Below are 25891 nucleotides of genomic sequence, written 5' to 3' on the forward strand. Positions count from 1 at the left end.
AAGCCTGCTTTGCTTGTGAAAGACGCCCTGGGAATGGCAACACTGTGCAACCTGTGAGATATAGCATCGGTGATGGAGTTTTGACCATCTGCAAGTTTGTTCACCCACTGCCAATTTACTTCAAATCTATTTGTGAAATTTGCCCTTTTGTGTGTCTCAGAGTAGAACTCATGAAACCTGAACTGCCGTTTGCTGAATTCAATGGAGATGAATCAAGTGTCATCTGTGCTGGCCTGATTTCACCTCGGTTCAATGGAAATCACACTCGCTGCTTTGCATAACAAGCTAGCGCACACAGACATACAGCAGCTCACAGCACTCCTCTAAACAGCTTACTGCTGCTCATTGAGTGATTGTCGAGCCATACTCCAGAGGTTCCCACGTCATCATTTGTCATTAATTGGAAAAATCATAAAAACAAGTTTCATCCTTCAGAGTTTTTAGTTGTCACGAGGCGAGGCACAGTAAGTCTGGTCGCCGTTTTGAGAGAGGTTTGTGCAGTCTTTGATTATTTGGTTGTGGATATTTTTATGACTAGCACAAAGGGTATTTGTGGAAAAATTCATTGCTGCTCACTGCCCCTGATCAGACCATGAAACTATAAGATGCATTGTTGTATTAAAATAAGGAAAGATAATGTAATCTTCCAAATAAATTAGGAACATAGGAACAGGAGTGGGCCATTCGGTCCCTCGAGCCTGTTCCGCCATTCAATGAGATCATGGCTGATCTGCGACCTAATTCCATATACCCACCTTTGCCCCATATCCCTTAATACCTATGGTTAACAGAAAGCTATCAATCTCAGATTTAAAATTAACAATTGATCTAACACCAATTGCAGTTTGCAGAAGAGATTTCCAAACTTCTACCACCCTTTGTGTGTAGAAGTGTTTCCTAATTTCACTCTTGAAAGGTCTGGTTCTAATTTTTAGAATATGCCTCCTCATTCTAGACTCCCCAACTAGCAGAAATAAGTTCTCTCGATCTACCCTGTGTGTTCCCCTTAACATCCTGAGAACGTTGATCAGATCGCCCCTTAACCTTCTAAATTCTAGGGAAAACTACCCAATTTGTGTAACCTCTCCTCATAATTTAACCCTTGGTGTCTGGGTATCATTCTGGTAAACCTACACTGCACTTCGCTCCAAGGCCAATATACATAAACTTCATAAATTTATGCTCTTAAAGGGCTGTTCTTTATATAAGAGTTTGTGGCAACCCTTTTTTTTGTTTCTTTTTCAAAGTACGCAAGCATGATGATGGAATTCATGTCAACGTGTGTCGATAACGTAAGAAAGTTGTAACAAGAAAGAGTTATTCAGCTCGTTAAGTCCCACTCCCTTCTCATTCCATGCACAACCACCATATCAGAGATTCCCCTACCTGAACCCAAGAATTCTACACCACCATCTCAATCAAACAGATCTACTAATATCTGTATACCTGAATCTCCTTGACAGGTACTAATCCAGTTCCTTCAGGAGTTAATCCCACAAATGAATTACTTTCTCTGGTAATGTGCCCTATGTATTGACTGTCCAATGGAAATGTGGCCTTGTATATCCCCAAACTCCTGCAGCCGTCTCTTCCCTCCCAGGCATTTCCTTCAGCCCCTTCACCCTAGCCTTCAGTCGCCTTGATTCTACTCTCTCGGACGCCTCTCTGAGCCTCCTTCCCTACCTTTAAAAACCTCTATTTAAAAAAAAAAGCCCATCTCTTCAAACAAGCTGTCCTAACCTTCCCATTCCTGGCTCGATGTCCGATTTCCACTCTTTGTGACTCATCTTGGGTCATTCTTTGCATGAAAGACTTTGTATAATGTAAGCTATTGTGCATGATATGGTCTATGAGTCATAGAATGATACAGCACAGAAAGAAGCCATTCAGCCCATTGGCTCTTTGAAAAAGTGATCCAATTAGTCCCACTTCTCTGCTCTTCCCCCATAGCCCTGCTAATTTCTCCTTTCCTAGCATATATCCAATTCCTTTTTGAAAGTATCTGCTTCCACCATCCTTTCAGGTAGTGGTTTGTTCGACTTGTTGATATTTCTTCCTTTCCCAGCCCTGAAACTATAGGCTCTTTAATGTCTGGAATGATTAAATCGCAGAAGTGATTATCGCCAGTGAATTGCAGACTCTCACCCTAACCTGTACCCCAAGTGAGCGGTGTCAAACGACTCCTTACCTGCACGCCATACAGGAACTCATCAGAGTCATTGTCTCCATCAGAGTCTTCATCGGTCCAGTACTGACCTTTGATGTCCTAAAGGAAAGCCACAGATATGAAAAGGAAGTCACGTCTTGTGCCACCTAAACACAGAGATTGTACAGCTGCAAAGCGTTGCCAAGCTCCAGACGGCACTAAAAAATCAAACGAAAATGATGATTTGGGGAGGCAATTTGATTAAAATATGGTCATTGGGCTGGAAATTCGCTGGGATACCACCTCTTGCGAGTGACGCTACAGGGGCGCTAAAGAATTTGCAGCCGTGAATGCTGTCATTGGCGCCACTCAGCAAATTCAATGAGCCGGTACCGGTGGCACTGAGGAGCATCGCGTCAGAGTGCAACGCCCCCGGTATCGACATGGATGCAACATTTGGTTTGCGCTGCACCAGTAGCGCCCCCTAGTGACCCCGCCAGAGAAAGCCGGCGTGCAGAGCTGTCCCGGCGGCGGGGAGGGAAGGAGTGACTGCGTGAGGTTAAGTGTGGTTGTTTTTTTTTCCCTTTGTGCGAGATAAATTTATTTGGAGTGAGTAATATAGAGGGAATGTTTTTGTTTTTTTTTGTTCTGACTTTTTTTTTTTAAGCAGGGAGGCCTCTCTTAGGGTGCTCCAAGGCCGGCGCTTTAGCAACGGATATGGAGTTGCTCACCCGGCCTAGTGCCCTGAGAGAAGGGTGGGATGTTTCCCTTAGGGCCACAAACCACTCTCAGGGGGGAGCCACGGAATTTTTTGGCTGCCGACGCAAACCATTTTTAAGAGATGGTTGGATGGGCCCTTAAAGTGCAGTAAACTGCAGGGTTACGGACCTAGAGCTGGTAATTGGGATTAGACTGGATGACCTTTTGTTGGACGGAGCAGATATAATGGTAAGTACTGCAGGGAATCGAATACGGCCAGGGTGATCTCCTGGACTAGTGTCGATCGCCTGGATGGGTCGGAGAGGAAATTTTCCCAGATTTTTTCTCCCTAGATTGGCTTGGGTTTTTTAAATCGGGTTTTTGCCTCTCCCAGGAGATCACATGGCTCTGGTTGGGGTGGAGTGTAGAATGTTTCAGTACAAGGCATGTTGCAGTAGTGCAAGGCGGATTGGTTGGCTTGGGTGCTCTTTGCCTTTCCGCCATTGTTCATAGGTTTATACATAACCTTCAGGGCTGCTGACAGAGGGCCGTGTGGCTCTTTGTCGGCCGGCGCGGACACGATGGGTCGAAATGGCCTCCTTCTGCGCTGTAAATTTCTATGTTTCTATTTCTCGGCACTAAACTTATCCACCTCCTGACATTAACGCCTCTAAAAACGATCAACCTAACTTTTCCGCCCAAGGAATTTAATATTCGAATTTGATTTTCCTATTTGCAAGCAAAGTATTAGATTCCGAGAACACCACAAGATTGAAGTTAAATCAAGTACATGGTCCAGTATTCTAGCCTCTGGTGTTGTGGACTGATTGATGTGAGGCGGGTTCACTAAAAGACGTTTCCAACATGGCAAGATCCCATTCTTGGTAACGTCGTTAGGGTTAAGTGTTGAAGGGAAACTGGGTGCTTGACCAGAGGTGGAGAGCAAGGGATCCAGGGCAGGTTGCCCCAGATGCCAATCATGTACTTGGGGGCAGGCGACCAATCAGATCCCTCAGCCAGTAAATCATCTGGCTGGGTATGGGGCGAGAGCGGGATTGAAAAAAGGAAATCAGTTTAAAAAAACAAAAAGAGCAGGAGATGAACAAGGGAGAAGAGAATGTGAACGCAAAGAAAATACCGATACATGAGTTTCAACAAAAAGAGACGATCTGATCCTGATAGTTGGCAACGCTGGGCAGGTTATACAGGTACACCGTCTCAAATCGGGCAATCTCGGGACCGAGACCGTGCCGGTTTTTTTCCAGATTTCGGACTGGTGGCGTGGGTCAGGTCAGGTCGAGGGTCATTGGGCAAGGCTAGGACCGATCGCACGCCATTTAAAACATGGTGGCAAAGCCGATAACTGGACAATAATTCCGGATTTTATTCTGAAATATCAAGTGAGACCTTCTCGAAAAATGTCCGGTTTTCAGACAGTTCCAGTTGTCGGACTGCCGGATTTGAGACGGTGTACCTGCAGGGGGCCGTGTTTCTCAATGTGATTCCCACCTGTTGACAGCTTTGGTTGGCTCCCGACCATCCTTTCAGGCTGGAGTGGGGGAAGCGCCACACGACAGGGGAAAGCCTTGTGAGGCAGGCTGCTCCTCGCTCCATACTGCTCCCAGCCTGAGGTGAAACCAGTGGCACATTTATCACACACACACATCCAATTCCCTCACAATTTGCAAGGTACAATTAAATTGCCAAAAAAATGAACACAGGCTCACAGGTGCTATTGAAGTGAGTTAGCTGTAGGATTCTACCTTCAGTCCCTTTGCACTAACTGCTAGGATGTAAGTACCATGTGGCACTGATATCATTGATTTTAAATCACAAAAACTCGATTAAAGTCTTTTTTGGAAAATTACACATGAAACTCTGCCTTTATTTTGAAATACACAGAAAAAAGAAAGAAGGACTTGCATTTATATAGCGCCTTTCAGACCACCGGATGTCTCAAAGCGCTTTACAGCCAATGCAGTACTTTTCAAATGTAGTCACGGTTATATGGGAAACGCGGCAGCCAATTTGCACACAGCAAACCCCCACACACAGCAATGTGATAATGATCGGATAATCTGTTTAAGTGATGTTGGTTGAGGGATAAATATTGGCCAGTACATCAGGGATAACTCCCCTGCTCTTCTTTGAAATAGTGCCGTGGGATCCACCTGAGAGAGCAGACAGTTTAACATCTCATCCGAAAGATGGCACCTCCGACAGTGCGGCGCTCCCTCAGCATTGCACTGGAGTGTCGGTCTAGATTTATGTGCTCAAGTCTCTGGAGTGGGACTTAAACCCACATCCTTCTGACTCAGGGGTGAGTGTGCTGCCCACTGAGCCATGGCGTGAATAACCATGGTGTTAGACTAAAGGAAGAGAGATTTTATTACAGATCATTTTCAATCGCTGCAATGGCATTCTCCCATTGATTTACTGACCCACAAACACTGTAGGCCTCCTGCAAAGGTGGCAAAAAAATGCAACCCCTCTCTCCCCCACCCCACCCCTCTACCCAACCCTCCGTACTCGCCAATGTTGAGCAAAAACTGAAAGTTTAAAAGAACCTTGGCAATGGAGGCTTTTGAAGTTCTGGCATCCGTCCTCATAAGTCATTGAATCCTCATTACATTATTTGAAGAGGTAACAGAGAGAACAGACAAGGGGAATGCAGTAGATGTAATTTATCTAGATTTTCAAAAGGCCTTCAATAAGGTACCACATAATAGACTGATGAACAAGGTCAGAGAATGCAGAGTCAGGAGAAAAGTGGCAGAATGGATAGCTAGCTGGCTTCAAACCAGAAAGCAGAGAGAGTAGGGGTAAAGGGTAGCTAGTCACTGGCAGAAGGTGGGTAGTGGTGTTCCACAAGGATCAGTGCTGGGACCACTGCTGTTCCCAATTGATATCAATGATTTAGACTTTGGAATTGAAATCACAATTTCTAAATTTGCGGATGACACCAATTTTTTTTGGGGGGGAGGCTAGTTGATACTCAGGAGAACTGCAACAAATTACAGGAGGGCATTAATAAACATGCAGAATGGGCATATAATTTGCAAATGAAATTCAACACAGATAAATGTGAGGCATTACATTTTGGTAGGAAGAATAGGGAAGTCACTTGCTGGAGGGTGCAATTCCGAGTCGAGTAGATGAGCAAATCACTAAAAGTAACGACACAGGTTAACAAGGCTACTAAAAAAGCAAGGGATAAAGGGATAGAATTGAAAAGTAGGGAAGTTATGCTCAACCTGTATCGAACCTTGGTTAGACCACACTTGGAGTACTGTGTACAATTCTGGTTGCCATATTATTAAAAGGATATAGAGGCACTGGAGATGGTGCAGAGATTCACGAGGATGATACCAGAAATGTACATATCAGGAAAGAATGAACAGACTGGGTCTCTTTTTGCTTGAAAAAGGAAGGTTGAGGGGTGACCTAATAGAGGTCTTTAAAATGATGAAAGGTTTTGATAGAGTGGATACAGAGAGAGTGTTTCCACTTGTGGGGAAGAGCATAACTAGAGGCCATCAATATAAGATAGTCACCAAGAAATCCAATCGGGAATTCAGAAGAAACTTCTTTACCCAGAGAGTGGTGAGAATGTGGAATTCGCTGCCACAGGGAGTGGTTGAAGTGAATAGTATCGATGCATTTAAGGGGAGGCTAGACAAGCATATGAGTGAGAAGGGAGCAGAGGGTTATGCTGATAGATTTAGTTGCAGAAAGACAGGAGGAGGCTCGAGTGCTGCATTAACGGTGGCATGGACTGGTTGGGTCGAATAGAGGTTTCTGTGCCGTATATCCTACGGAATCCTATGCAAGTCCGACAAGCCTCCTCACAGCTGTTAATGCTGCTGAAGCAGCTTTTTGGCGGCAGCAAATCCTTGCATGGTTTCGTGTGGGCAGCAGTGCAAGCCGGGAATTCCAAAATGGATGAGCAGCCGTCAGCTTGCCGTTGCCCGCCGACTGACGTCACGCTCCATCTCACTAAAACACTCTCGCAGATATCATTTCACTGCAGAGCTGGCGACCTGCGTAAAATGGCGGCCACAGCGGTACCCCCAACAGTTGGCGGAAAAGCCGTTTATTTCACCATTTCATGATGCTAACAGCTAGCGCAAGCCACCCGAACTTCTAAGCCACGTGTTGAAAGTTATGGCCTACTCCAGCTCCTATTTCTTATGTTCTTATGTTCTCAAGTGAAAGTGTGTTGCCTTTCTCCCCGCTCTCCTTAGTCCAGATGGACTGAAGCCAATTGTCGCACTCCTAATGATGCCTTGTATTGTCGAAAGATTACTCTGGGCGAAGGAAGGTTCAATGGTTTTACACGTTGAACATTTAACAATTTCCCTGAGCAATATGAATGTACAGAAAATCATTCTTACAGTATTATATCTATATGTTATTAAAAATCTTGTGTGGAGAGTGCGCTCACTGTCCACACAGAAATTCTATTGAAGTGTTTTTTGAAAAATTACGCCTTTCTTAGTATTATATATCAAAATACATAGACGCTACAACAGGGGAAAAGGCCATTCGACCCAACCAGTCCATGTTGGTGTTTGCCCTCCATGCAGGCAAATAATCTTAATCATACTTACTTACTCTTTTCCAGAATCCCTTCAACCTACTTGTCCAATCTAATCTTTCTGTCATGGTTTTTGATCACACTTTACTATCACCTGTTGCCATTATCAGTGTCAGCTGTGGCTCAGTGGGCAGCACACTCGTCTCTTGAGTCAGAGGGTTGTGAGTTCAAGCTCCCACTAGAGAGTTGAGCACACAATTCTAGGCTGATGTTCCAGTGCAGTAGTGAGGGAGTGGTGTGCTGTCGGAGGTGCTGTCTTTTGGATGAGAGGTTGGACGTAAAAGATCCCAGGGCACAATTTCGAAGAAGAGCAGGGGGAGTTATCTCTGGTGTCCTGGGCCAATATTTATCCCTCAATCCACACAACAAAATCAGATTATTGGGTCATTATCGCATGGCTGTTTGTGGGAGCTTGCTGTGCACAAATTGGTTGCTGCGTTTCCTACATTGCAACAGTGACCACACTCCAAAAGTACTTAATTGGCTGTAAATTGCTTTGAGACGTCCAGTGGTCGTGAAAGGCGCTATATAAATGCAAGTCTTTTTTTTCTGTAAGTTGTGAAGTCAACCATTCCCACTAATTTTGCTGTCGGTTGTCAGTGTGTAGTTTCAGGCTCTGCCCACTTGGTGACTCTGTGGAGTGGGTTTGTGACGTCTCCATGCCGATTCTATCACCATCTTGTATGTAAAAACAATGTACGTTCATTAACTGACTCTGAGCAAAACAGCAGACAATCTATTAGCCCTTAAGTATATAAGATACTCTGTTCAGTATTTAAGGGGTGGAACCATAATTGAGATGATTAGCAAAAAGGCAACCGGCCCAAATTTGCAGTGGGTAATAATAGTGAACGAACAGCGTTAGTTTTCACTTGTATTGAGCTTTATCACACCCTTAGGAAGTCTCAAAACATTTCCCAGTCACTACACAATATATGCTAATTTGGTGTCAGCTGTGGCTCAGTGGGTAGCACACTTGTCTTTGGGTCAGAAGGTTGTGGGTTCAAGTCCCACTCAAGGTGTGGTTTGAAAAGAAAATTAAAAAGCTGAGCATTACCACAAAGTAGTTCAAGTTCCTCTCTATGCTACTTCCAGCTCCTTTGGTCAACGTGTTTCCCCCCCCACATTTCCGTCTGCGTTACTTTAACCTATTTTCAATACAGGTTGAGCGTCCGTAATCCAGAGTTACAAAATTCGGAATGTTCCGGAATCCGGACACCGGGCCGATCCGTGGCGGGGTCGTCTGGAAATCGGAAAATGGTCCGAAATCCAGACTCCCCCCACCTCGGCAGCCCGACCTTGCCCTGGCGCCCTGGCTCCCCCACCCCCTCCCCCCTCCCCCCTTACCTCGGCTCAGGCAAAGACGTTCCAAAATCCGGAAATATCCAAAACGGCCTCGGTCCCGAGGGTTCCGGATTTTGGACGCCCAACCTGTACGTTTAAACACTGCCGCTAGGAATTTATGCAAATATGTTGACCAGTGCTTAGAAAATACCATTCAGAGGGAGTTCAACACATATATAGTCATCAGGAAATATAGCCTGTGACTTGCAGTCATTAAAAGAGTGAACGCACGCCATTCACAATCAACGTACAGAAGATAGTCTCATTGAAATAACAAATTGCTGGCACATTCTGTGACTGCTCCGGTGATGTGGAGGTGAAAATCATAAATTATTCATGTCCTTTTGCTCAGTTCGCACAATTAATGAAATATAAGTTTGATTGTGAATTGCGACGCAAGACACTCAACAGTGTCATCGAACACCCCCGGGGAACAATGTGTGACCCCCGCGTTGACTCACCATTTGCGCTGAAATTCAGAGCTGTGTCTGTGTTGGGACTAGGCCCCGCTCCTCCATGCTGCCAGATGGGTTGGAAATAATGAAGAAAGGGGCCCTGTCAGACAGGCTTCTGCACCGTGCCGTCTCCTTGACAACGGATGATCTCTCGACAACTTCCTCCGTCATTGAAAAGGAAAGCAAAGCAGAAAAAACAAGCAAGGTAAACAGCGTCTGTAACTTGGAAGTCCATTCGCAATGAAACAACAATTCCACTCAGAAAGAAGTATATGGGTAATAAAAATATTGTTCGAAAAATACAGAGCCTAAAAACGTAGCGCTGGATTTACGTTGGGCTTGTGCCTCTATTGGCGGCCCCCCCCCCGGAGGGCCGGTAATGGGGTCTGCAAACAATTTCCAGGCAGACGGCGAACTTGCAGCACCCCGCCGGGACATTTGGTGCCAGTTTTGCGGGACGCGGAGCAGCACCGCCCGGGAGAAGCGAGCCGGTCCGCAATGCCCCCGGATGCGACAGCGAGGTGAAATTTGGTTGGCGCAGGACCCGTAGCGCCCCCTAGTGGGACCGCCTGGGAAATTGGGCGGTTCGAACTGTTCCGTTGCAGCAGTGAGGGAAGGCATGATTACATGAGGTAAGTGTGATGGTGTTTCATGTTTACGATTTATCTTTATGAGGGGTGAGCAAATGTATTGGGAAAGTAATGTGGATCAATGTAAGGTTATCCACTTTGGTGGCAAAAACATGAAGGCAGAATATTATCTGAATGGCGGCAGATTAGGAAAAGTGGAGGTGCAGCAAGACCTGGGTGTCATGGTACATCAGTCATTGAAGGTTGGCATGCAGGTACAGCAGGCGGTTAAGAAAGCAAATGGCATGTTGGCCTTCATACCTAGGGGATTTGAGTATAGGAGCAGGAAGTTCTTAATGCAGGGCCTTGGTGAGGCCTCACCTGGAATATTGTGTTCAGTTTTGGTCATCTAATCTAAAGAAGGCGTTCTTGCTATTGAGGGAGTACAGCGAAGGTTCATCAGACTGATTCCCGGGATGGCACAACTGACATATATGAGGAGAGTCTGGATCAACTGGGCCTGTATTCACTGGAGTTTAGAAGAATGAGAGGGGATCTCATAGAAACATATAAAATTCTGACGGGACTGGACAGGTTAGATGCAGGAAGAATGTTCCCGATGTTGGGGAAGTCCAGAACCAGAAGTCACAGTCTAAGGATAAGGATAAGCCATTTAGGACCAAGATGAGGAGAAACTTCTTCACTCAAGGAGAGTTGTGAACCTGTGGAATTCTCTACCGTAGAGAGTTGTTGATGCCAGTGCATTGGATATATTCAAAAGGGAGTTAGATATGGCCCTTACGGCTAAAAGGATCAAGGGGTATGGAGAGAAAGCAGGAAAGGGGTACTGAAGTTGCATGATCAGCCATGATCTTATTGAATGGTGGTGCAGGCTCGAAGGGCCAAATGGCCTACTCCTGCACCTATTTTCTATGTTTCTATGTTTTTTGTGCCGATTTTTCTTTCCAGGCAAGCCTTCCTTGGGTCGCTCGGAGGCCGGCTCTTTAGCTCGGGATTTTCAGTCGCTCAGACAGCCTAGCACCCAAGGAGAGGTATGCAACGCCTTCCTTAGCGCTCCGCCCCACACTCAGGGCCCAGGTGGCGAATTCTGTGGCTGCAGGCACAAACCATTTCCCGGCGCAAAATTTACCACCCCCAACGACATTACTGCCCCAAAATCGTCTCCGACTGAAAACCCAGCCCGCGCAATGTTCGAAGAACCGATGCTTCACAACATTTAAAGTGACCGCGTTCATAGCAAGAATCTACTGCCTGAATTCGGAACATGTTGATTCCAATTATTTTATCTCCCTCTCTCTCTGTCCCCATCTGCTTCTGTCGAGAAAACGGAGGTAAAACAGGCAGCTTGCACACTGGGCTTACAAGAGATTGACATCTGTAAAGTGAGGAAGCATAATGCCCAGGGGATCTTTAATGAAGAACAGATGTCACCAGAAGTAGTAACAATAGTCCCCCTGTCCCAGATGACTTCATCGGTAGAGGAGACAGCAGAAATGTCTTGGCTGAACAGGGCTGACAGCTGAACACACTGAAGTGTACGAGGGAAAGAATTCTCCACAGGGGGTGGGGGAAACAATGGAACGTCTGCACCAGTAGCCATATGCTTTGCAAAGATCGACATCTCGTAGTTACAATTGATTCCGACAAATAATCATTTTCAACTGTAGCCGTAAAGCGAGATCATCACAAAAGCAAATCTAAAAACAGACGTGCAGCTTGCCTGTAACTGCTGTTACTCACTGACGGAAATGATTAACCAACGACAGGGCTGTACTTGAGCTGATGATAACCATTACGTCATTTTGTAGCTCTCAGCTTAGTTTCAGGATGGGTTACTTCAACTTACCCATGTTTCTAATCAGCCCAGTTCTGCATTAATCAAGACAATGGGATTAATTAGATTAAGGTCCACTCAGTTGCCTGAGCAAAGGGGGTAGAGTGCAAATCAAGGGAGCTTGTATAAATCGCAGGAAAAGATATTCAGCAGACCCCAGTTGGATTATTGTTTACAGTTCCAGTCACTCAACATGAGGAAGGATCTTAGTGGTCTGAGGAGGGTATCACAGTGGAGCGAGTGATTATCTCGAGCTTATCCAAAACTCGGCTGCCCTAGATCCTAATTCACACCAAGTCCCGCTCACCCATCACCCCTGTGCTCGCTGACCTACAATTGGTCCCGGTTAAGCAACACCTCGATATCTAAAATGTTCATCCTTGTTTTCAAATCCCTCCATGGCCCTCGCCCCCTCCCTATCTCTGTAATCTTCTCCAGCCCTACAACCCCCCACCGAGATATCTGCGTCTCACCAATTCAGGCCTCTTGCGCGTCGCTGATTATAATCGCTCCACCATTGGCGGCCGTACCTTCGGCTGCCTGGGCCCGAAGCTCTGGAATTCGCTCCCTAAACCTCTCTGCCTCTCTATCTCGCTCCCCTCATTTAAGATGCTCTTTAATACCTACCTCTTTCATCTGTCCGAATATCTCCTTATGTGGTTCAGTGTCAAATTATGTCTGATAACGCTCCTGTGGAGCATCTTGGGATGTCTTACCATGTTAAAGGTGCTATGTAAATGCGATGTTGTTAAAATTAGTTAGCTGGATAAGTTGAGCAAGTTGAGATTGTTGACTGTTAGCATCTGTTTAGTTTAACATCTGTAGTGGGGAAAATGCTTGAAACTATTAAGGAATAGTGCAATCAAGCAGACGCAGCATGGATTCATGAAAGGGAAAATCATGTTTAACTAATTTACTGGAATTCTTTGAGGATATAACGAGCATGGTGGATAGAGGTGTACCGATGGATGTGGTGTATTTAGATTTCCAAAAGGCATTTGATAAGGTGCCGCACAAAAGGTTACTGCAGAAGATAGAGGTACGCGGAGTCAGAGGAAATGTATTAGCATGGATAGAGAATTGGCTGGTGAACAGAAAGCAGAGAGTCGGGATAAATGGGTCCTTTTCGGGTTGGAAATCGGTGGTTAGTGGTGTGCCACAGGGATCGGTGCTGGGACCACAACTGTTTACAATATACATAGATGACCTGGAAGAGGGGACAGAGTGTAGTGTAACAAAATTTGCAGATGACACAAAGATTAGTGGGAAAGCGGATTGCGTAGAGGACAGAGAGAGGCTGTAAAAAGATTTAGATGGATTAAGCGAATGGGCTAAGGTTTGGCAGATGGAATACAATGTCGGAAAATGTGAGGTCATCCACCTTGGAAAACACAGTAAAAGGGAATATTATTTGAATGGGGAGAAATTACAACATGCTGCGGTGCAGAGGGACCCGGGGGTCCTTGTGCATGAAACTCTTTTAGGGTATTAATTCTGGAAGAACAATAACCCCGACGTGATTTGAACACACAACCTTCTGATCTGGAGTCAGACACACTACCGTTGCACCACAAGGCCTACAACATGCTGCGGTGCAGAGGGACCTGGGGGTCCTTGTGCATGAAACTCTTTTAGGATTGAACTCTGATCGCTGGATTCAAAGTCCACCAACGGTAAACCTACTGCACCTGGTATTCCAAGGTGGTCTCCCATCCAAGTACTAACCAGGGCTGACTCTGCTTAGCTTCCAAGATCAGATGAGATTGGGCGTTTTCAGACTAGTGTGGCCGTAGCCATAAAATTTCACGCAGCAAGCCAAGTTGACCACGGAAGGACTCGAACCTGCAATCTTCTGATTGACTTCGATTATAACAGCGAAGTTGACGCCTTATCCATTAGGCCACGCGGCCTCCCAAAAAGATAGTTTGCAGGTGCAGCAGGTAATCAGGAAAGCGAATGGAATGTTGGCCTTCATTGCGAGAGGGATGGAGTACAAAAGCAGGGAGGTCCTGCTGCAACTGTATAGGGTATTGGTGAGGCCGCACCTGGAGTACTGCGTGCAGTTTTGGTCACCTTTCTTAAGGAAGGATATACTAGCTTTGGAGGGGGTACAGAGATGATTCACTAGGCTGATTCCGGAGATGAGGGGGTTACCTTATGATGATAGATTGAATAGACTGGGTCTTTACTCGTTGGAGTTCAGAAGGATGAGGGGTGATCTTATAGAAACATTTAAAACAATGACAAGGATAGAAAAGATGGAGGCAGAGGTTGTTTCCACTGGTCGGGGAGACTAGAACTAGGGGGCACAGCCTCAAAATACGGGGGAGTCAATTTAAAACTGAGTTGAGAAGGAATTTCTTCTCCCAGAGGGTTCTGAATCTGTGGAATTCTCTGCCCAAGGAAGCAGTTGAGGCTAGCTCAATGAATGTATTCAAATCACAGATAGATAGATTTTTAACCAATAAGGGAATTAAGGGTTACGGTGAGCGGGCGGGTAAGTGGAGCTGAGTCCACGGCCAGATCAGCCATGATCTTTTTGAATGGCGGAGCAGGCTCAAGGGGCTAGATGGCCTACTCCTGTTCCTAATTCTTATGTTCTTATGCTCTTATGTAAGTTGCTGTAGGCAAATTGTTTCCTGTAGTGAAGGGTTCAAATACTTGGTTAAAAAATAGGAAGTGAAGAGTAAGAAAAAGAGTCAAGCAGAACTTTGCCATCCCCAGGATAATATAATACAATACAGGAAAAGAAAAAAAGCCTTGCATTTATATAGCGCCTTTCAAGACCACCGGATGTCCCAAAGCATTTTACAGCCAATTAAATACTTTTGCAGTGTAGTCACTGTAGTAATGTGGGAAACGTGGCAGCCAATTTGCGCACAGTAAGCTCCCACAAACAGCAATTTGATAATGACCAGATAATCTGTTTTTGTTATGTTGAGTGAGGGATAAATATTGGCCCAGGACACCGGGGAGAACTCCCCCTGCTCTTCTTTGAAATAGTGCCACGAGATCTTTTACGTCCATCTGAAAGAGCAGACGGGGCCTCGGTTTAACGTCTCATCTGAAAGACAGCACCTCCGACAGTGCAGTGCTCCCTCAGCACTGCACTGGAGTGTCAGCCGGGATTTATGTGCTCAAGTCCCTGGAGTGGGACTCGAACTCACAACCTTCTGACTCGGGCGAGTGTGTTACCCCTGAGCCACAGCTGACACAAGAAGTTGCCATGGAAACAAAATAAAGCTGACAGAATTCATGGGTTCAAGAGCCAGTCATGTGTTATTGGAAAAAGGACTAGGGATATGTTGTGTGGGAGTTGATTTTCCAAAAGGGAATGGGCTTTTGGACCTAAAACCTTTTATTTATTCTAAAAATTCCCTGTTCTTATTACCAATACAAAGGCCTTTTCCTTCATCCGTATTGTGCCTGTACACAGGCAGTAAACACTGGTTGCCCAGAATTGAACACTTACACAACCATATTTTACCTCAAAAGCATAAAGATTGTGGCACAGAAAAATAAAGTTTGTACAGTACAACTATCAGAATTCCCTACCTCAAACGCGAATGTATATGGCACAGTGATGTGGGCTGTCTACTTGGCAAATTCAGCCTGATTCTTCCTTTGTGCCCCTTCAACATGGGGCCAACGACGGAAATACAGAAGTCGCAATTAATAAAAGCCTAAAAAGCTAGGCCCAAAAATCTGTTGGCTGGCCAAGTTCCCTGGTGTTTTTTCAGAATTGGTTCCTGGCTTTCCTGCTCCATGTGGTTTTATACTCTACAGTGTAAGGCCCGTGCTTTCGTACGCTGCGAAGATGTTGACGATGACTTGGAGTTCAAGCTCCGAATGCGCGCAGACACAAGCGTCGTCCGCATACTGTGGTTTGACGACACAGGATGGGATGGTCTTGGGTCTGGCCTGGAGGCGACGAAGTTTGAACAGGTTACCATGATTCTGTAGTTTAGTTCCACTCCAGCTGGGAGCTTGTTGAATGTGAGGTAGAGCATTACAGCGCGGAAGATCGAGAAGAGGGTTGGCATGGTGACACAGTCCTGCTTGACCCGGGTCCAGACATTGATTGGGTCTATGGTGGATCCATTTGTCAAGATCACGGCTTGACACAAGCACTCTACTCGGAACTCCTACACGGCAAGCGAGTCCCAAGCGGAAACATTTCAAGGACACCCTCAAAGCCTCCTTGATAAAGTGCAACATCCCCATCGACACCTGGGAGCCCCTGGCCAAAGACCGACCTAAGTGGAGGAAGAGCATCCGGGAGGGCGCTGAGCACCTCGAGTCTCGTCGCCGAGAGCGTGCAGAAACCAAGCGCAGGCAGTGGACACTAGGAGCGTGCGGCAAACCAGCCTCCCCACCCACCCTTTCCTCCAATAACTTTCAGTCTCACCTGTGACCAAGATTGTAGTTCCCGTATACAATCGAGAACTCACTTTGAGTGGAAGCAAGTCTTCCTCGATTTCGAGGGACTGCCTATGATGATGATACTCTACAGGCAAAGGAGATGTAACGGCACAGAAAATTGGTGGCATTGGGCAATAGAGTGCCACACAGTTGCGGTTACCCACACATCGACTTCTCGATTTTGGCCTTGCCGGAATGGGGATGGGGGTAAGCGAGCAATACCAATTGAAGAGCCCAGTCAAGCCCAGAGAGAGGGAAGCTACAAATTCAAAAGGTTATTATTCCTTGTGGTCAGCGCAAAAATTGCCTTTGACGACAGCCCTGGGTGAAGGACTTGTACTTGACCTCTGACTCAGGAAGCAATCTATAAGCGCAAGAAGGTCTAAAGAAATGAGAAGGGAAGTACGTTTTTAAAAATAGGACAAAAGAAGACAATTTTTTTTTTAAACCGCACTGTAGGTTTTTGTTTGCACACAACACAGGATGAATCATAACTGTTTGCCAAGGTTAGTCCTTGCCATGTCACCTCATCACTTCCAAATTAATTTCTCAATCCCGCAGAAAACAGGAATAAATTCATTACAGCGACTTTAAACCTGCGCAGCAAACCAGCACAGTGCATCAGAAACAATTCCTCCCAGTAATAGAATTATCACAAACCGATCCCACCCGGCAAGAACGGGCAAGAAAACCAATATTTTGCTGACGAGGATAGGTACATTGATTAATCACTATGAATATTAAGTATATAGCTTTATCGCAAACAATTTTCAATAAGGTATCCTTTTTTCCAAGTTTTTCAAATTGTTCGCCCTTCTGTATACTTATCGTCAGACAACAGTATGAGGTACGTTGATAGTAACATTCCTCGATAACCCTAAACAGAATAGTGTCCTCCCTATTAATACTTGCTGCTATCAAGCGGCAATTTAATAGACGGTGTTCAGATGATACTTATAAGGCACCTAAGTTTCACCTCGCGGGTTGTGACACGATTAAGCCATGCCTCAATTTCAAAATACCCATCCTGGTTTACAAATCCTTCCATGGTCCTCGTCATGCCTATCTCTGTAATCTCCATCAGCCTCACAACCCGCCCACCCACCCACCCCCGTCTGCACTCCTCTAATTTTGCCCTCTTGAGCATCCCTGATTATAATCGCTCAACCATTGGTGGCCGTGCCTTCTGTTGCCTGGGCCCCAAGCTCTGGAACTCCCTCCCTAAACCTCTCCGCCTCTCTTTCCTCCTTTAAGATGCTCCTTAAAACCTACCTCTTTGACCAAGCTTTTGATCACCTGTCGTAATTTCTTCTCGTGTGGCTCGGTGTCAAATTTATTTGCTTTATCTTATAACACTGCTGTGAAGCGCCTTAGGACGTTTTACTACGTTAAAGGCGCTATATAAACACACGTTGTTATATTAATTATTTCCTAACGAAACCGAGGTGATGGACCAAGGCCTACAGTGCAGGAACCTCCAGGTGAAGAAGTACAGGAGATAATCAAACTTCAGTCATGAAGTAATGGTTGGTGATTCCGAGTTTGGACTTTGAGAGTGTGTAGATTGCCGGAGGAAGAGAAGGAGTTCTACAGTCTTGAGATCTTGGGGGGGATAAACATTCGGGATGGGGACACTATGGAGGAGAAATTGGGCTCCTTTGCGCCTCCCATTAGCGCCCCAGTGGTGCCGAGGCACACGCCCCGTTACCGCCCCGGCAAGCGCTCCACTTCCTTCCGGGGATGGTAACCCAGAATTTATCGAGAGGGGCGGGACTTCTGTGCCTGGCGCAAAGTTTCACTCCTCCAGAGTGTCACCGCCCCTAGACGGGGCGATAACCAATTTCTCGGCCGATGAACCTTGGTTTCAACCCTTGGAAGGTGCAGGGAAGATGTGTGTAAGGCAGTGTTACAGAAGTTTAGGATGAGCAGTGACCATAGCTGTGTCAGGAAGACAGACAAAGACAAGAAACGTTGTGGTGGAAAGAGACAAAAAGACGAAGTGAGACAAAAAGAGGCTGGAGATTAGAAGTGATGAACGAAATGGCTGGCAGAGGAGGAGCTTTTATTATATTCAAACCAGGAGTGCAGGACCAGTCATAAAAAGGGACGACTCAGACATGGAAGTTATATTCAAGTCAAGTGGGCTTTACAAAAAGTGAAAGGTTTGTTAAAGGGAAAGAATTGATTCGCACAAAAGAAGGAGGCATGTTTCTCAGAGGCAGCCTCAAGAATGGCGGAATTGTGGAAGTTCCGCTGGAGAGCAGAGGAAATGACCCTTACCTAATAAAGATCTGTCGACCAATCTCGAGGCTGGATTTTTGGGATTTTGCAAAAACGGTAGTCTTACGCCAAAATTACCGTTTTCGCTGTGCTGCCGTTTTTAGGCCCACTTTTCGGCCATTGGTAAAAATCGGCATTGCACGAGGATTCGTGGCGCAAACCGTGACTTTCGGCAACTTTAGTCTGGGGCCGGTAGCGCTGCGAGAGAGGCCTTGGGAGGGTGGAAAAACAACAAAAATTGCAAAAAAAAACAAATTTGCAAAACCCTTGCCTACGAAATCGCTGAAAAATAATTTTTATTAACTTAACTTTTTTTTTTTTACACGTACTTACCGCTGCTGGCAGGACTGCACCGACAGGTCTGATCTGTCGGTATTCGAGGCACGGCGCATGGGTCTGGAGAGGACCGAAAGTCAATCGCAAACGCAATTTGCATCGTTGCACGTCGACGCACCTGTCCCCGGCAGTGCATGGAAGCGCTGCCGCAAACAGGCCACCGATGGATCCCGCAGACCGGGTTTTTGCCGCGGAGGGTCAAATCGTGGAAAAAAACCCGGTCGCAAAATCGGCGAAATTCTAGTCCAAGGTCTTAAAAGTTTCTGTTGACCCAGCATGCACAGCCTTTTGGGGGGGCGGAGGGGGAGAGAATGTATCAATGGCCTTCCTCATAATTCCATGCATGTAGAGGATATTGGGAGCAATTGTCTGTTGGGTGATGCCTACGTTTGTTTGCAGCCGAGAGAGAGCAGACGGGGCCTCGGTTTAACATCTCATCCAAAAGATGGCACCTCTGACAGTGCAGCACTCCCTCAGTACTGCACTGGAGTGTCAGTTTAGGATTACATGCTCAATCTCTGGAGTGGCACTTGAACCCACGACCTTCTGACTCGGGCGAGAGTGCCACTCACTGAGCCACAGTTGACATTGACCCTTTGGGTGAAGACCTACATTATGGGGGTGGAAATTCGTTTGCGTTTCTGTGGCGGCGTTAATCCACGCGGAGCGGTACATTTTGTGGCGGAAAATGGTTTGTGTCTGCCGCGGCAAAATTCAGCAGCTGGGCCCAGAGTTTGGAGCGAAAGGAGGCATTGCACACCTTTAATAGGGCACTAGGCCGGCTGAGCCATGGGAAAATCTCGCGCTCAATAGCTGGCCTCGGAGTGCCCCAAGTGAGGCTTAGATTGAAGAAAACCCACCAAAAACATTCCCAATACATAACTTACTCCACCACAACATAAAGCGCAAAAAAATAAACAGACACACTTACCCCACTGCGGCCGCTGTAGCACGCTAGCATTCCCACCGGGGGGGGGGGGGCCACTACGGAGTGCTATGGGTTGAGCGATAGCCAAAAATCGATCCGGTGTCACAGCCAGGGACATTGCACACCGGCTGGCCACTCCCAGGCGGTAATGCTCCGTGCCCCCTCCAAACCAGCACCAAATGTCCGGGCGGGGCGCTGGAAGCTGGCCGTGTGCCCGGAAGCGCTTGCTGCCGCCATTGCCGCCCTTCCGGGGTGCTAACAGAGGCGGCTGAAGACCGAAAATCCAACCCCATATGTTTTCCAAGTTCCTGTTAAACACATTTTGGCAACCCACAGTGTGTGCATGTGATCATTTTACCTGCACGCTACTTATGACATTGGATTGCCCCTCGTGTACTAATGTACGTTTAGAATTGCAAATTTCTTCATGCTGGTCTCCATAGGAGACAAAACGATGGTTGTTGGAACCTCTGCCTGTTGTTGAAGTTGGCACATATACAGATGTCATGATGTTACACACTTAAATGCTTATCTACTTCCATAGAGTTGAGTTATGAAACACTGCCACAATTAAGCAATGAACAGCAAGTGGCCACAACAGCAGAGCAAAGCGGTGTAAGTCGGCAAGCTGGAATCAAAGGAAGGTGAAGAAAATTATGGATGCTCAAACTGGCAGAATTTGACACTCAAAAATGATTACTTTGTAGTTCACCCCTATTTTTTTGGATTCCTTCATGGGATGTGGCAAGGCCAGCATTTATTGCCCATCCCCAATTGCTCCTTGAGAAGGTGGTGGTGAGCCGCCTTCTTGAACCGCTGCAGTCCGTGTGGTGAAGGTGCTCCCACAGTGCTGTTAGGGAGGGAGTTCCAGGATTTTGACCCAGCGACGCTGAAGGAACAGCGATATATTCCCAAGTCAGGATGGTGTGTGACTTGGAGGGGAACGTGGAGGTGGTGGTGGCCTGCTGCCCTTGTCCTTCTAGGTGGTAGAGGTCGCGGGTTTGTGAGGTGCTGCCGAAGAAGCTTTGGCGAGTTGTTGCACTGTGTTCTTCTCCTCCTATCATCCCCTCTTCCCTTCCTGTAAGTTCTACCGGCACTGCTAACTTTTTGTTAGCACGTTGGTAACTTAAAGGTAGACTATTGAGGGGAGAAATTAGCCTCTTTTGCGGCTCCCGTTAACGTCTCTGGGTGGGGGGGGGGGGGGTGGGGGGGGACGGTAACATGGCGCTATGGGCTTACTGACCGGGCGTGGAGAAATCACCGACACCTGGAACTTCCATAGGGGGTTACCGCTGGTGTTATAACTTAACGCCTCGATCTTCTGCACCCCGGAGATAGTGACGTCATCTGGTGCGCAGCACTCCGTTATTGCCCTGAATGGGCAATTGAAGCGTGCGGACCTAGAGCTGGTAAGTGGGATTAGACTGGATAACCTCTTGTTGGCTGACGCAGATACAATGATAAATACTGCAGGGAATCGAATACGGCCAAGGTGAACTCCTGGACTTGTTTCGATTGCCTGGATGGGTCGGAGAGGAAATTTTCCAGATTTTTTTTTCCCCCCCCTAATTGGCCTGGGTTTTTTTGCCTCAACCCAGGAGATCACATGGTTCCGGTTGGGGTGGAGTGTCGAATGTTTTAGTGTAAGGGGTGTCGCAGTTGTGTGGGGCGGACTGGTTGGGCTGGGTGCTCTTTACCTGTCCACCATTGTTCATTGTTTTACATGTAACCTTCAGGGTTGCTGACCGAGGGCCGTGCGGCTCTTTGTCGGCCGGCGCGGACACGATGGGCTGGAATGGCTTCCTTCCGCGCTGTAAATTTCTATGTTTGCGATATTCGCTCCCGCCCCCTGCAACATCGCCGGGCATCAACAACGGCAGCTGCAGGAGGCGTTGTAACCTCGGCCGGCCACTTGGGGAGCGCTAATTAAAGGCGACAATGGTCAGGTCGGGCAAAATTCTATTCTGTCCCCAGTGTGGTGTATCAAGATTTTTCTTCAGGCCCTGCACTCTCTTCGAGTGCTTGGGGCTGTTTTACACGTAGCGTAGGTGCCATCGACAACCATACACAGCCATAGATCTAGACTTTCCTGTCATTTTCGGCGGGTTCGTGGCGATTTTCTCGGCGGTACAGCTGTTTTTACGCCCGGTGAAAGTTTCCCCCTTCGTTTTTTTCCAGTGGTGTCGCCCAAATCTGAAAACGCCCGCCGGGACCATACCGCCGATGTGCAACGGCCGAGAAAATCACCAGGGCGTAAGTTTGGCCTCAACAGAAGCCCGTCCAGATCGCCAAAGTAACCGCCCTGTGAAAGCTGCTTAAACAGGGCGGTAGGTGAGTACCCTGCCAGGAAAGGTAAGTTAAAGGTTCTCTTTATTTTTTAAACATTTTTAAATGGCGATTAGGTGTGAAAGTGTCTTGGGAATGCTTTTTATGTTTTTATCTTTTTTTATTGAAAATTTTTTTTTAAGTTTTCCCCCTCTCCCTAGGCCCAACCACAGCCTCGGCCTACATTTTTTTTTAAACGCCCGTTTTACTTTGTTTCCCCTTAACCGGTGAGAAATGCGCCGAGAATAAAAGGTGCTAGGCCCATTTTCTCGCCGGGCGATTAGTTTTAACATAAAAGTGTCAATTCTCGCCAGCGTTACTGACCAGAGGTTTTTCTGAGCGGGCAATCGGGCGTTGAGGGGCTCTCGGGAAAGTCTAGCCCTTAGTCACCAATGACAGCAGCATTGGCCCTTCCCTTTGAGGGCGGGAAGGAGCCTGTAAAAACCGGCAGCACTGCACAGAACGTTGCTCAGCGCTCTGCCGTTACCGACCCCCTCGCTCCCTTTCGTGCTCCAAGGGAAGTGGTAGCGCTGGATTTCGCACCCCACTCCCCACTCGGAGCGCTAAACCGGAAGTTCAGAGTTCCGATGAAGGGTCACCGACCTGAAACGTTAACTCTGTTTCTCTCGCCACAGATGCTGCTCTGACCGGCTGAGTATTTTCAGTATTTTCTGTTTTTATTTCAGATTCCAGCATCCGCAGTATTTCACTTTTGTGCTAATGCCATAGTTACTTGGACGTGTCCATAGCTCTGTGCCTCAAAGCTTACCGGCGAGGCGGTCTCAGAACTGCGCCACCTTCCTGTGGTAAGACATCAAAACCTCTTCCAAGATTGGGCAAGCACCATCTGTGGTGGTGAGAGTCGCCACTGCCCTGAAACGGAATTCCAGTGGGTCCTTTGAAGCTGCCTTGTGTGCTCTCCGTCACATCAGCCAATCTACACTGTGCCACTGCCGACACAGCCTCCCTGATGTACTGTCAGTCTGAAGGACTTCATCTCTTTACCCCGAGGGCAATGGCCAACAACATCAGAGGCTCATCACTTCCTCAGAGTGTTTGCCCCTCCCTATCTCTGTCATCTTTTTCAGCCTGACAATCCCACAAGATGTCTGCACGCTCCACAAATTCTGTCTTCTTGAACATCCCTCATTATAGTCGCTCAACCATCAGTGGACGTGCCTTCAGCTGCCTGGGCCCCAAGCTCTAGAACTCCCTCCCTAAACCTCTCCGCCTCTCTACCTCCCTTTCCTCCTTTAAGACGCTCATTAAAACCTACCTCTTTTCAACAAGCTTTTGATCATCTGCCTTAATTTCTTCTATGACTTGGTGTCAAATTTATCTATTTGTCTATAACACTGTTGTGAAGCGCCTTGGAACGTTTTACTACGTTAAAGGCACTATATAAATAAAAGTTTATTATTATTATTATTACAGGGCCTCAATGATAGAACCCCCATATGTCCATTCCAGCTCGGTTTACCAATGCTGTGACATATGATTAGGTCAAGCTTCCATTCCATCAACATCCAGGTAGTATGTGACCATCATGCTGGTAGATGCCAGGTACCTCAGAGTGCCATAACACATTTATTCTACATTGGTGAACAGTTCCAGCATTATTTCAAGCCATTTTCACCCTAGAAGGATGGATTATGAATGACCAGTGATGCCCCATATGGCAGACAAGACCAGTGTAGACTCCAAATCATGCAACGGAAAGAAAATATAATGGGGCACATGTCTCCATGCAGATACACGAAACATGCAGAAACAATGATTGTGCTGTCTGGAGATGTCCAGGGTGCTCCACTGTACAGCCCTGATAGTGTGTTGTATGCTTTCAGGAGAGCGGTCACTGTTGGGCAGGTGCAAAGAGAATGGTCAGGAAAGCCAAGAAGAGGGAGACATTGAGGCCAAGAGTGAAGAGATTCCAGCTCCATTGGAGCAGCAATGTGGATGACCAGACCAGCAACACTGAGTCAGCTGTAGCTCAGTGGGCAGCATCCTCGCCTCTGAGTCAGAAAGTTGTGGGTTCGAGTCCCACTCCCGGAACTTGAGCATATAAATCTAGACTGACACTCCCAGGGGAGTGCCGCACTGTCGGAGGTGCCATCTTTCAGATGAGATGTTCAACTGAGGCCCTGACTGCCCTCTCAGGTGGGCGTAAAAGATCCCATGGCACTATTTTAAAGAAGGGCAGGAGAGTTCTCCCCACTGTCCTGGGCCAATATTTATCCCTCAATCAATATAACAAAAACAGATTATCTGGCCATTATCACATTGCTGTTTGTTGGAGCTTGCTGTGTGCATTACAACAGTGACGACACATCAAAAGTACTTCGTTGGCTGTAAAGCGCTTTGAGACGTCCGGTGGTATTAAAAGGAGCTATATAAATGCAAGTCTTTTTTACTTTAACATTTACTGGAAGGCCATTTCATTTAAACTTGGAAGGACCCCCAGCACAAACCTTCCTCCAGCATGTTCCCAATGAACCGCTGCAATCGTTGTGGGGAAGCTGTGAGGTCGGGATGCCCAGGGTTTTGACCCAGTGCCAATGAAGGAACAGTGACATTTGTCAGGATGGTTGTGAGAGCTGGAGGGCAAGTTGATGGTGTTCCCATGTGTCTAATTCCCTTGTCCATCAATGCGATGGAGGTTAGGGAAATGGGAGGTGGTAGAAAAAAATGAAAGCTGCCTTCTCCCACACCTTGCATTGTTCTCAAATAAGGTCCTCTATCACAATGGGCATGCAGCCAACGGAGGGGAAACATAGAAACTAGGTGCAGGAGCAGGCCATTCGGCCCTTCGAGCCTGCACCGCCATTCAATAAGATCATGGCTGATCACTCCCTCAGTACCCCTTTCCTGCTTTCTCTCCATACCCATTGATCCTCTTAGCCGTAAGGGCCATATCTAACTCTCTCTTGAATATATCCAAGGAACTGCCCCTCTGCATGAATTCCGACTTAAGAAAGCATAAGAAAAGACTCTCATTTCTACAGTGCCTGTCATGACCATCAGACGTCTCAAAGCGCTTTACAGCCAATGAAGTACTTGAGGAAATCAGAATATTGAAAGGACCAAAATGTCTATCTTATTTGCATTAGAAGCATTCAAAGCATGAAATAATGTTTGTGTGCGTAACGTGTCCTATCCTTTCAGTGTCACGGGCTAACCTTCTCCTTGTATCATGGTCTTGTGATATAAAGAGCAGTCGAGGAGAAGGAATGAATCATTTGAAAGAGCTTGTTACAATTAAATGTGGGGATGGCAGTACATAAGCAGCTTCACTGCATCAATACAGCATGTTGCAGTCCCACAAAAATATCAGCTGCTGTCTGAATTCCTTTTACCTTTTAGCTGAATGCTACATCGAAATGCTATTAATGTCATCATTTGCTCGTTCAATTAGCCATTATTGGAGTTGATCCCCTTCGGAAGACTGCCTTTGGAAGCTGAAGAGGGAAGCATGTTTCAGCAAAGGAAGACATATACTTTCTCCCTGAGAGGAACCCGCAAACATTATATCAAAGATCATGAGCTATCTGAAAATGTTATAGTCAAGAACCACTCCTTTAATGTGATTACATTCTGTGGTGTCTTCAATATAGCTTTGAAGGTGGGAGGGTGGGCTGAGGAAGCAGTTAAAAACGTATATGGGATCCTGTGCTTCATAAATAGAGGCACAGAGTACAAAAGCAAGGAAGTTATGATGAGCCTGTATAAAACACTGGTTTGGCTTCAGTTGTGTATTGGGTCCAATTCTGGGTGCCACACTTTAGGAAGGATGTGAAGCCCTTAGAGAGGGTGCAGAAAAGATTTACAATAATGGTTTCAGGGATAAGAACATAAGAAATAGGAAAAGGAGTAGGCCATACAGCCCCTCGAGCCTGCTCCGCCATTCAATAAGATCATGGCTGATCTGATCATGGACT

At 46.7% G+C, this 25891-nt stretch overlaps 1 protein-coding gene and 1 pseudogene across 3 annotated transcripts in view; both read right to left on the reverse strand.

The window, feature by feature from the left end:
* LOC139234114 (protein mono-ADP-ribosyltransferase PARP6-like) overlaps window positions 1-25891 on the reverse strand; it is a 153333-nt gene that overhangs the window by 118426 nt on the left and 9016 nt on the right. For all 3 annotated transcript variants that reach the window (XM_070865069.1, XM_070865067.1, XM_070865068.1), the window contains exons 2-4: window positions 9248-9399; window positions 4355-4471; window positions 2189-2266 (exon numbers count right to left, since the gene is read on the reverse strand). In XM_070865069.1, coding sequence (XP_070721170.1) covers window positions 2189-2266; window positions 4355-4471; window positions 9248-9250 — 198 coding nt within the window. In that variant the 5' untranslated portion in view covers window positions 9251-9399. The remainder of the gene's footprint in view (window positions 1-2188; window positions 2267-4354; window positions 4472-9247; window positions 9400-25891) is intronic.
* On the reverse strand, window positions 13342-13460 carry LOC139234276 (5S ribosomal RNA; annotated as a pseudogene).

This window comes from Pristiophorus japonicus, chromosome 21 (assembly GCF_044704955.1).
Source record: "Pristiophorus japonicus isolate sPriJap1 chromosome 21, sPriJap1.hap1, whole genome shotgun sequence".
Taxonomy (NCBI): Eukaryota; Metazoa; Chordata; class Chondrichthyes; family Pristiophoridae; genus Pristiophorus; species Pristiophorus japonicus.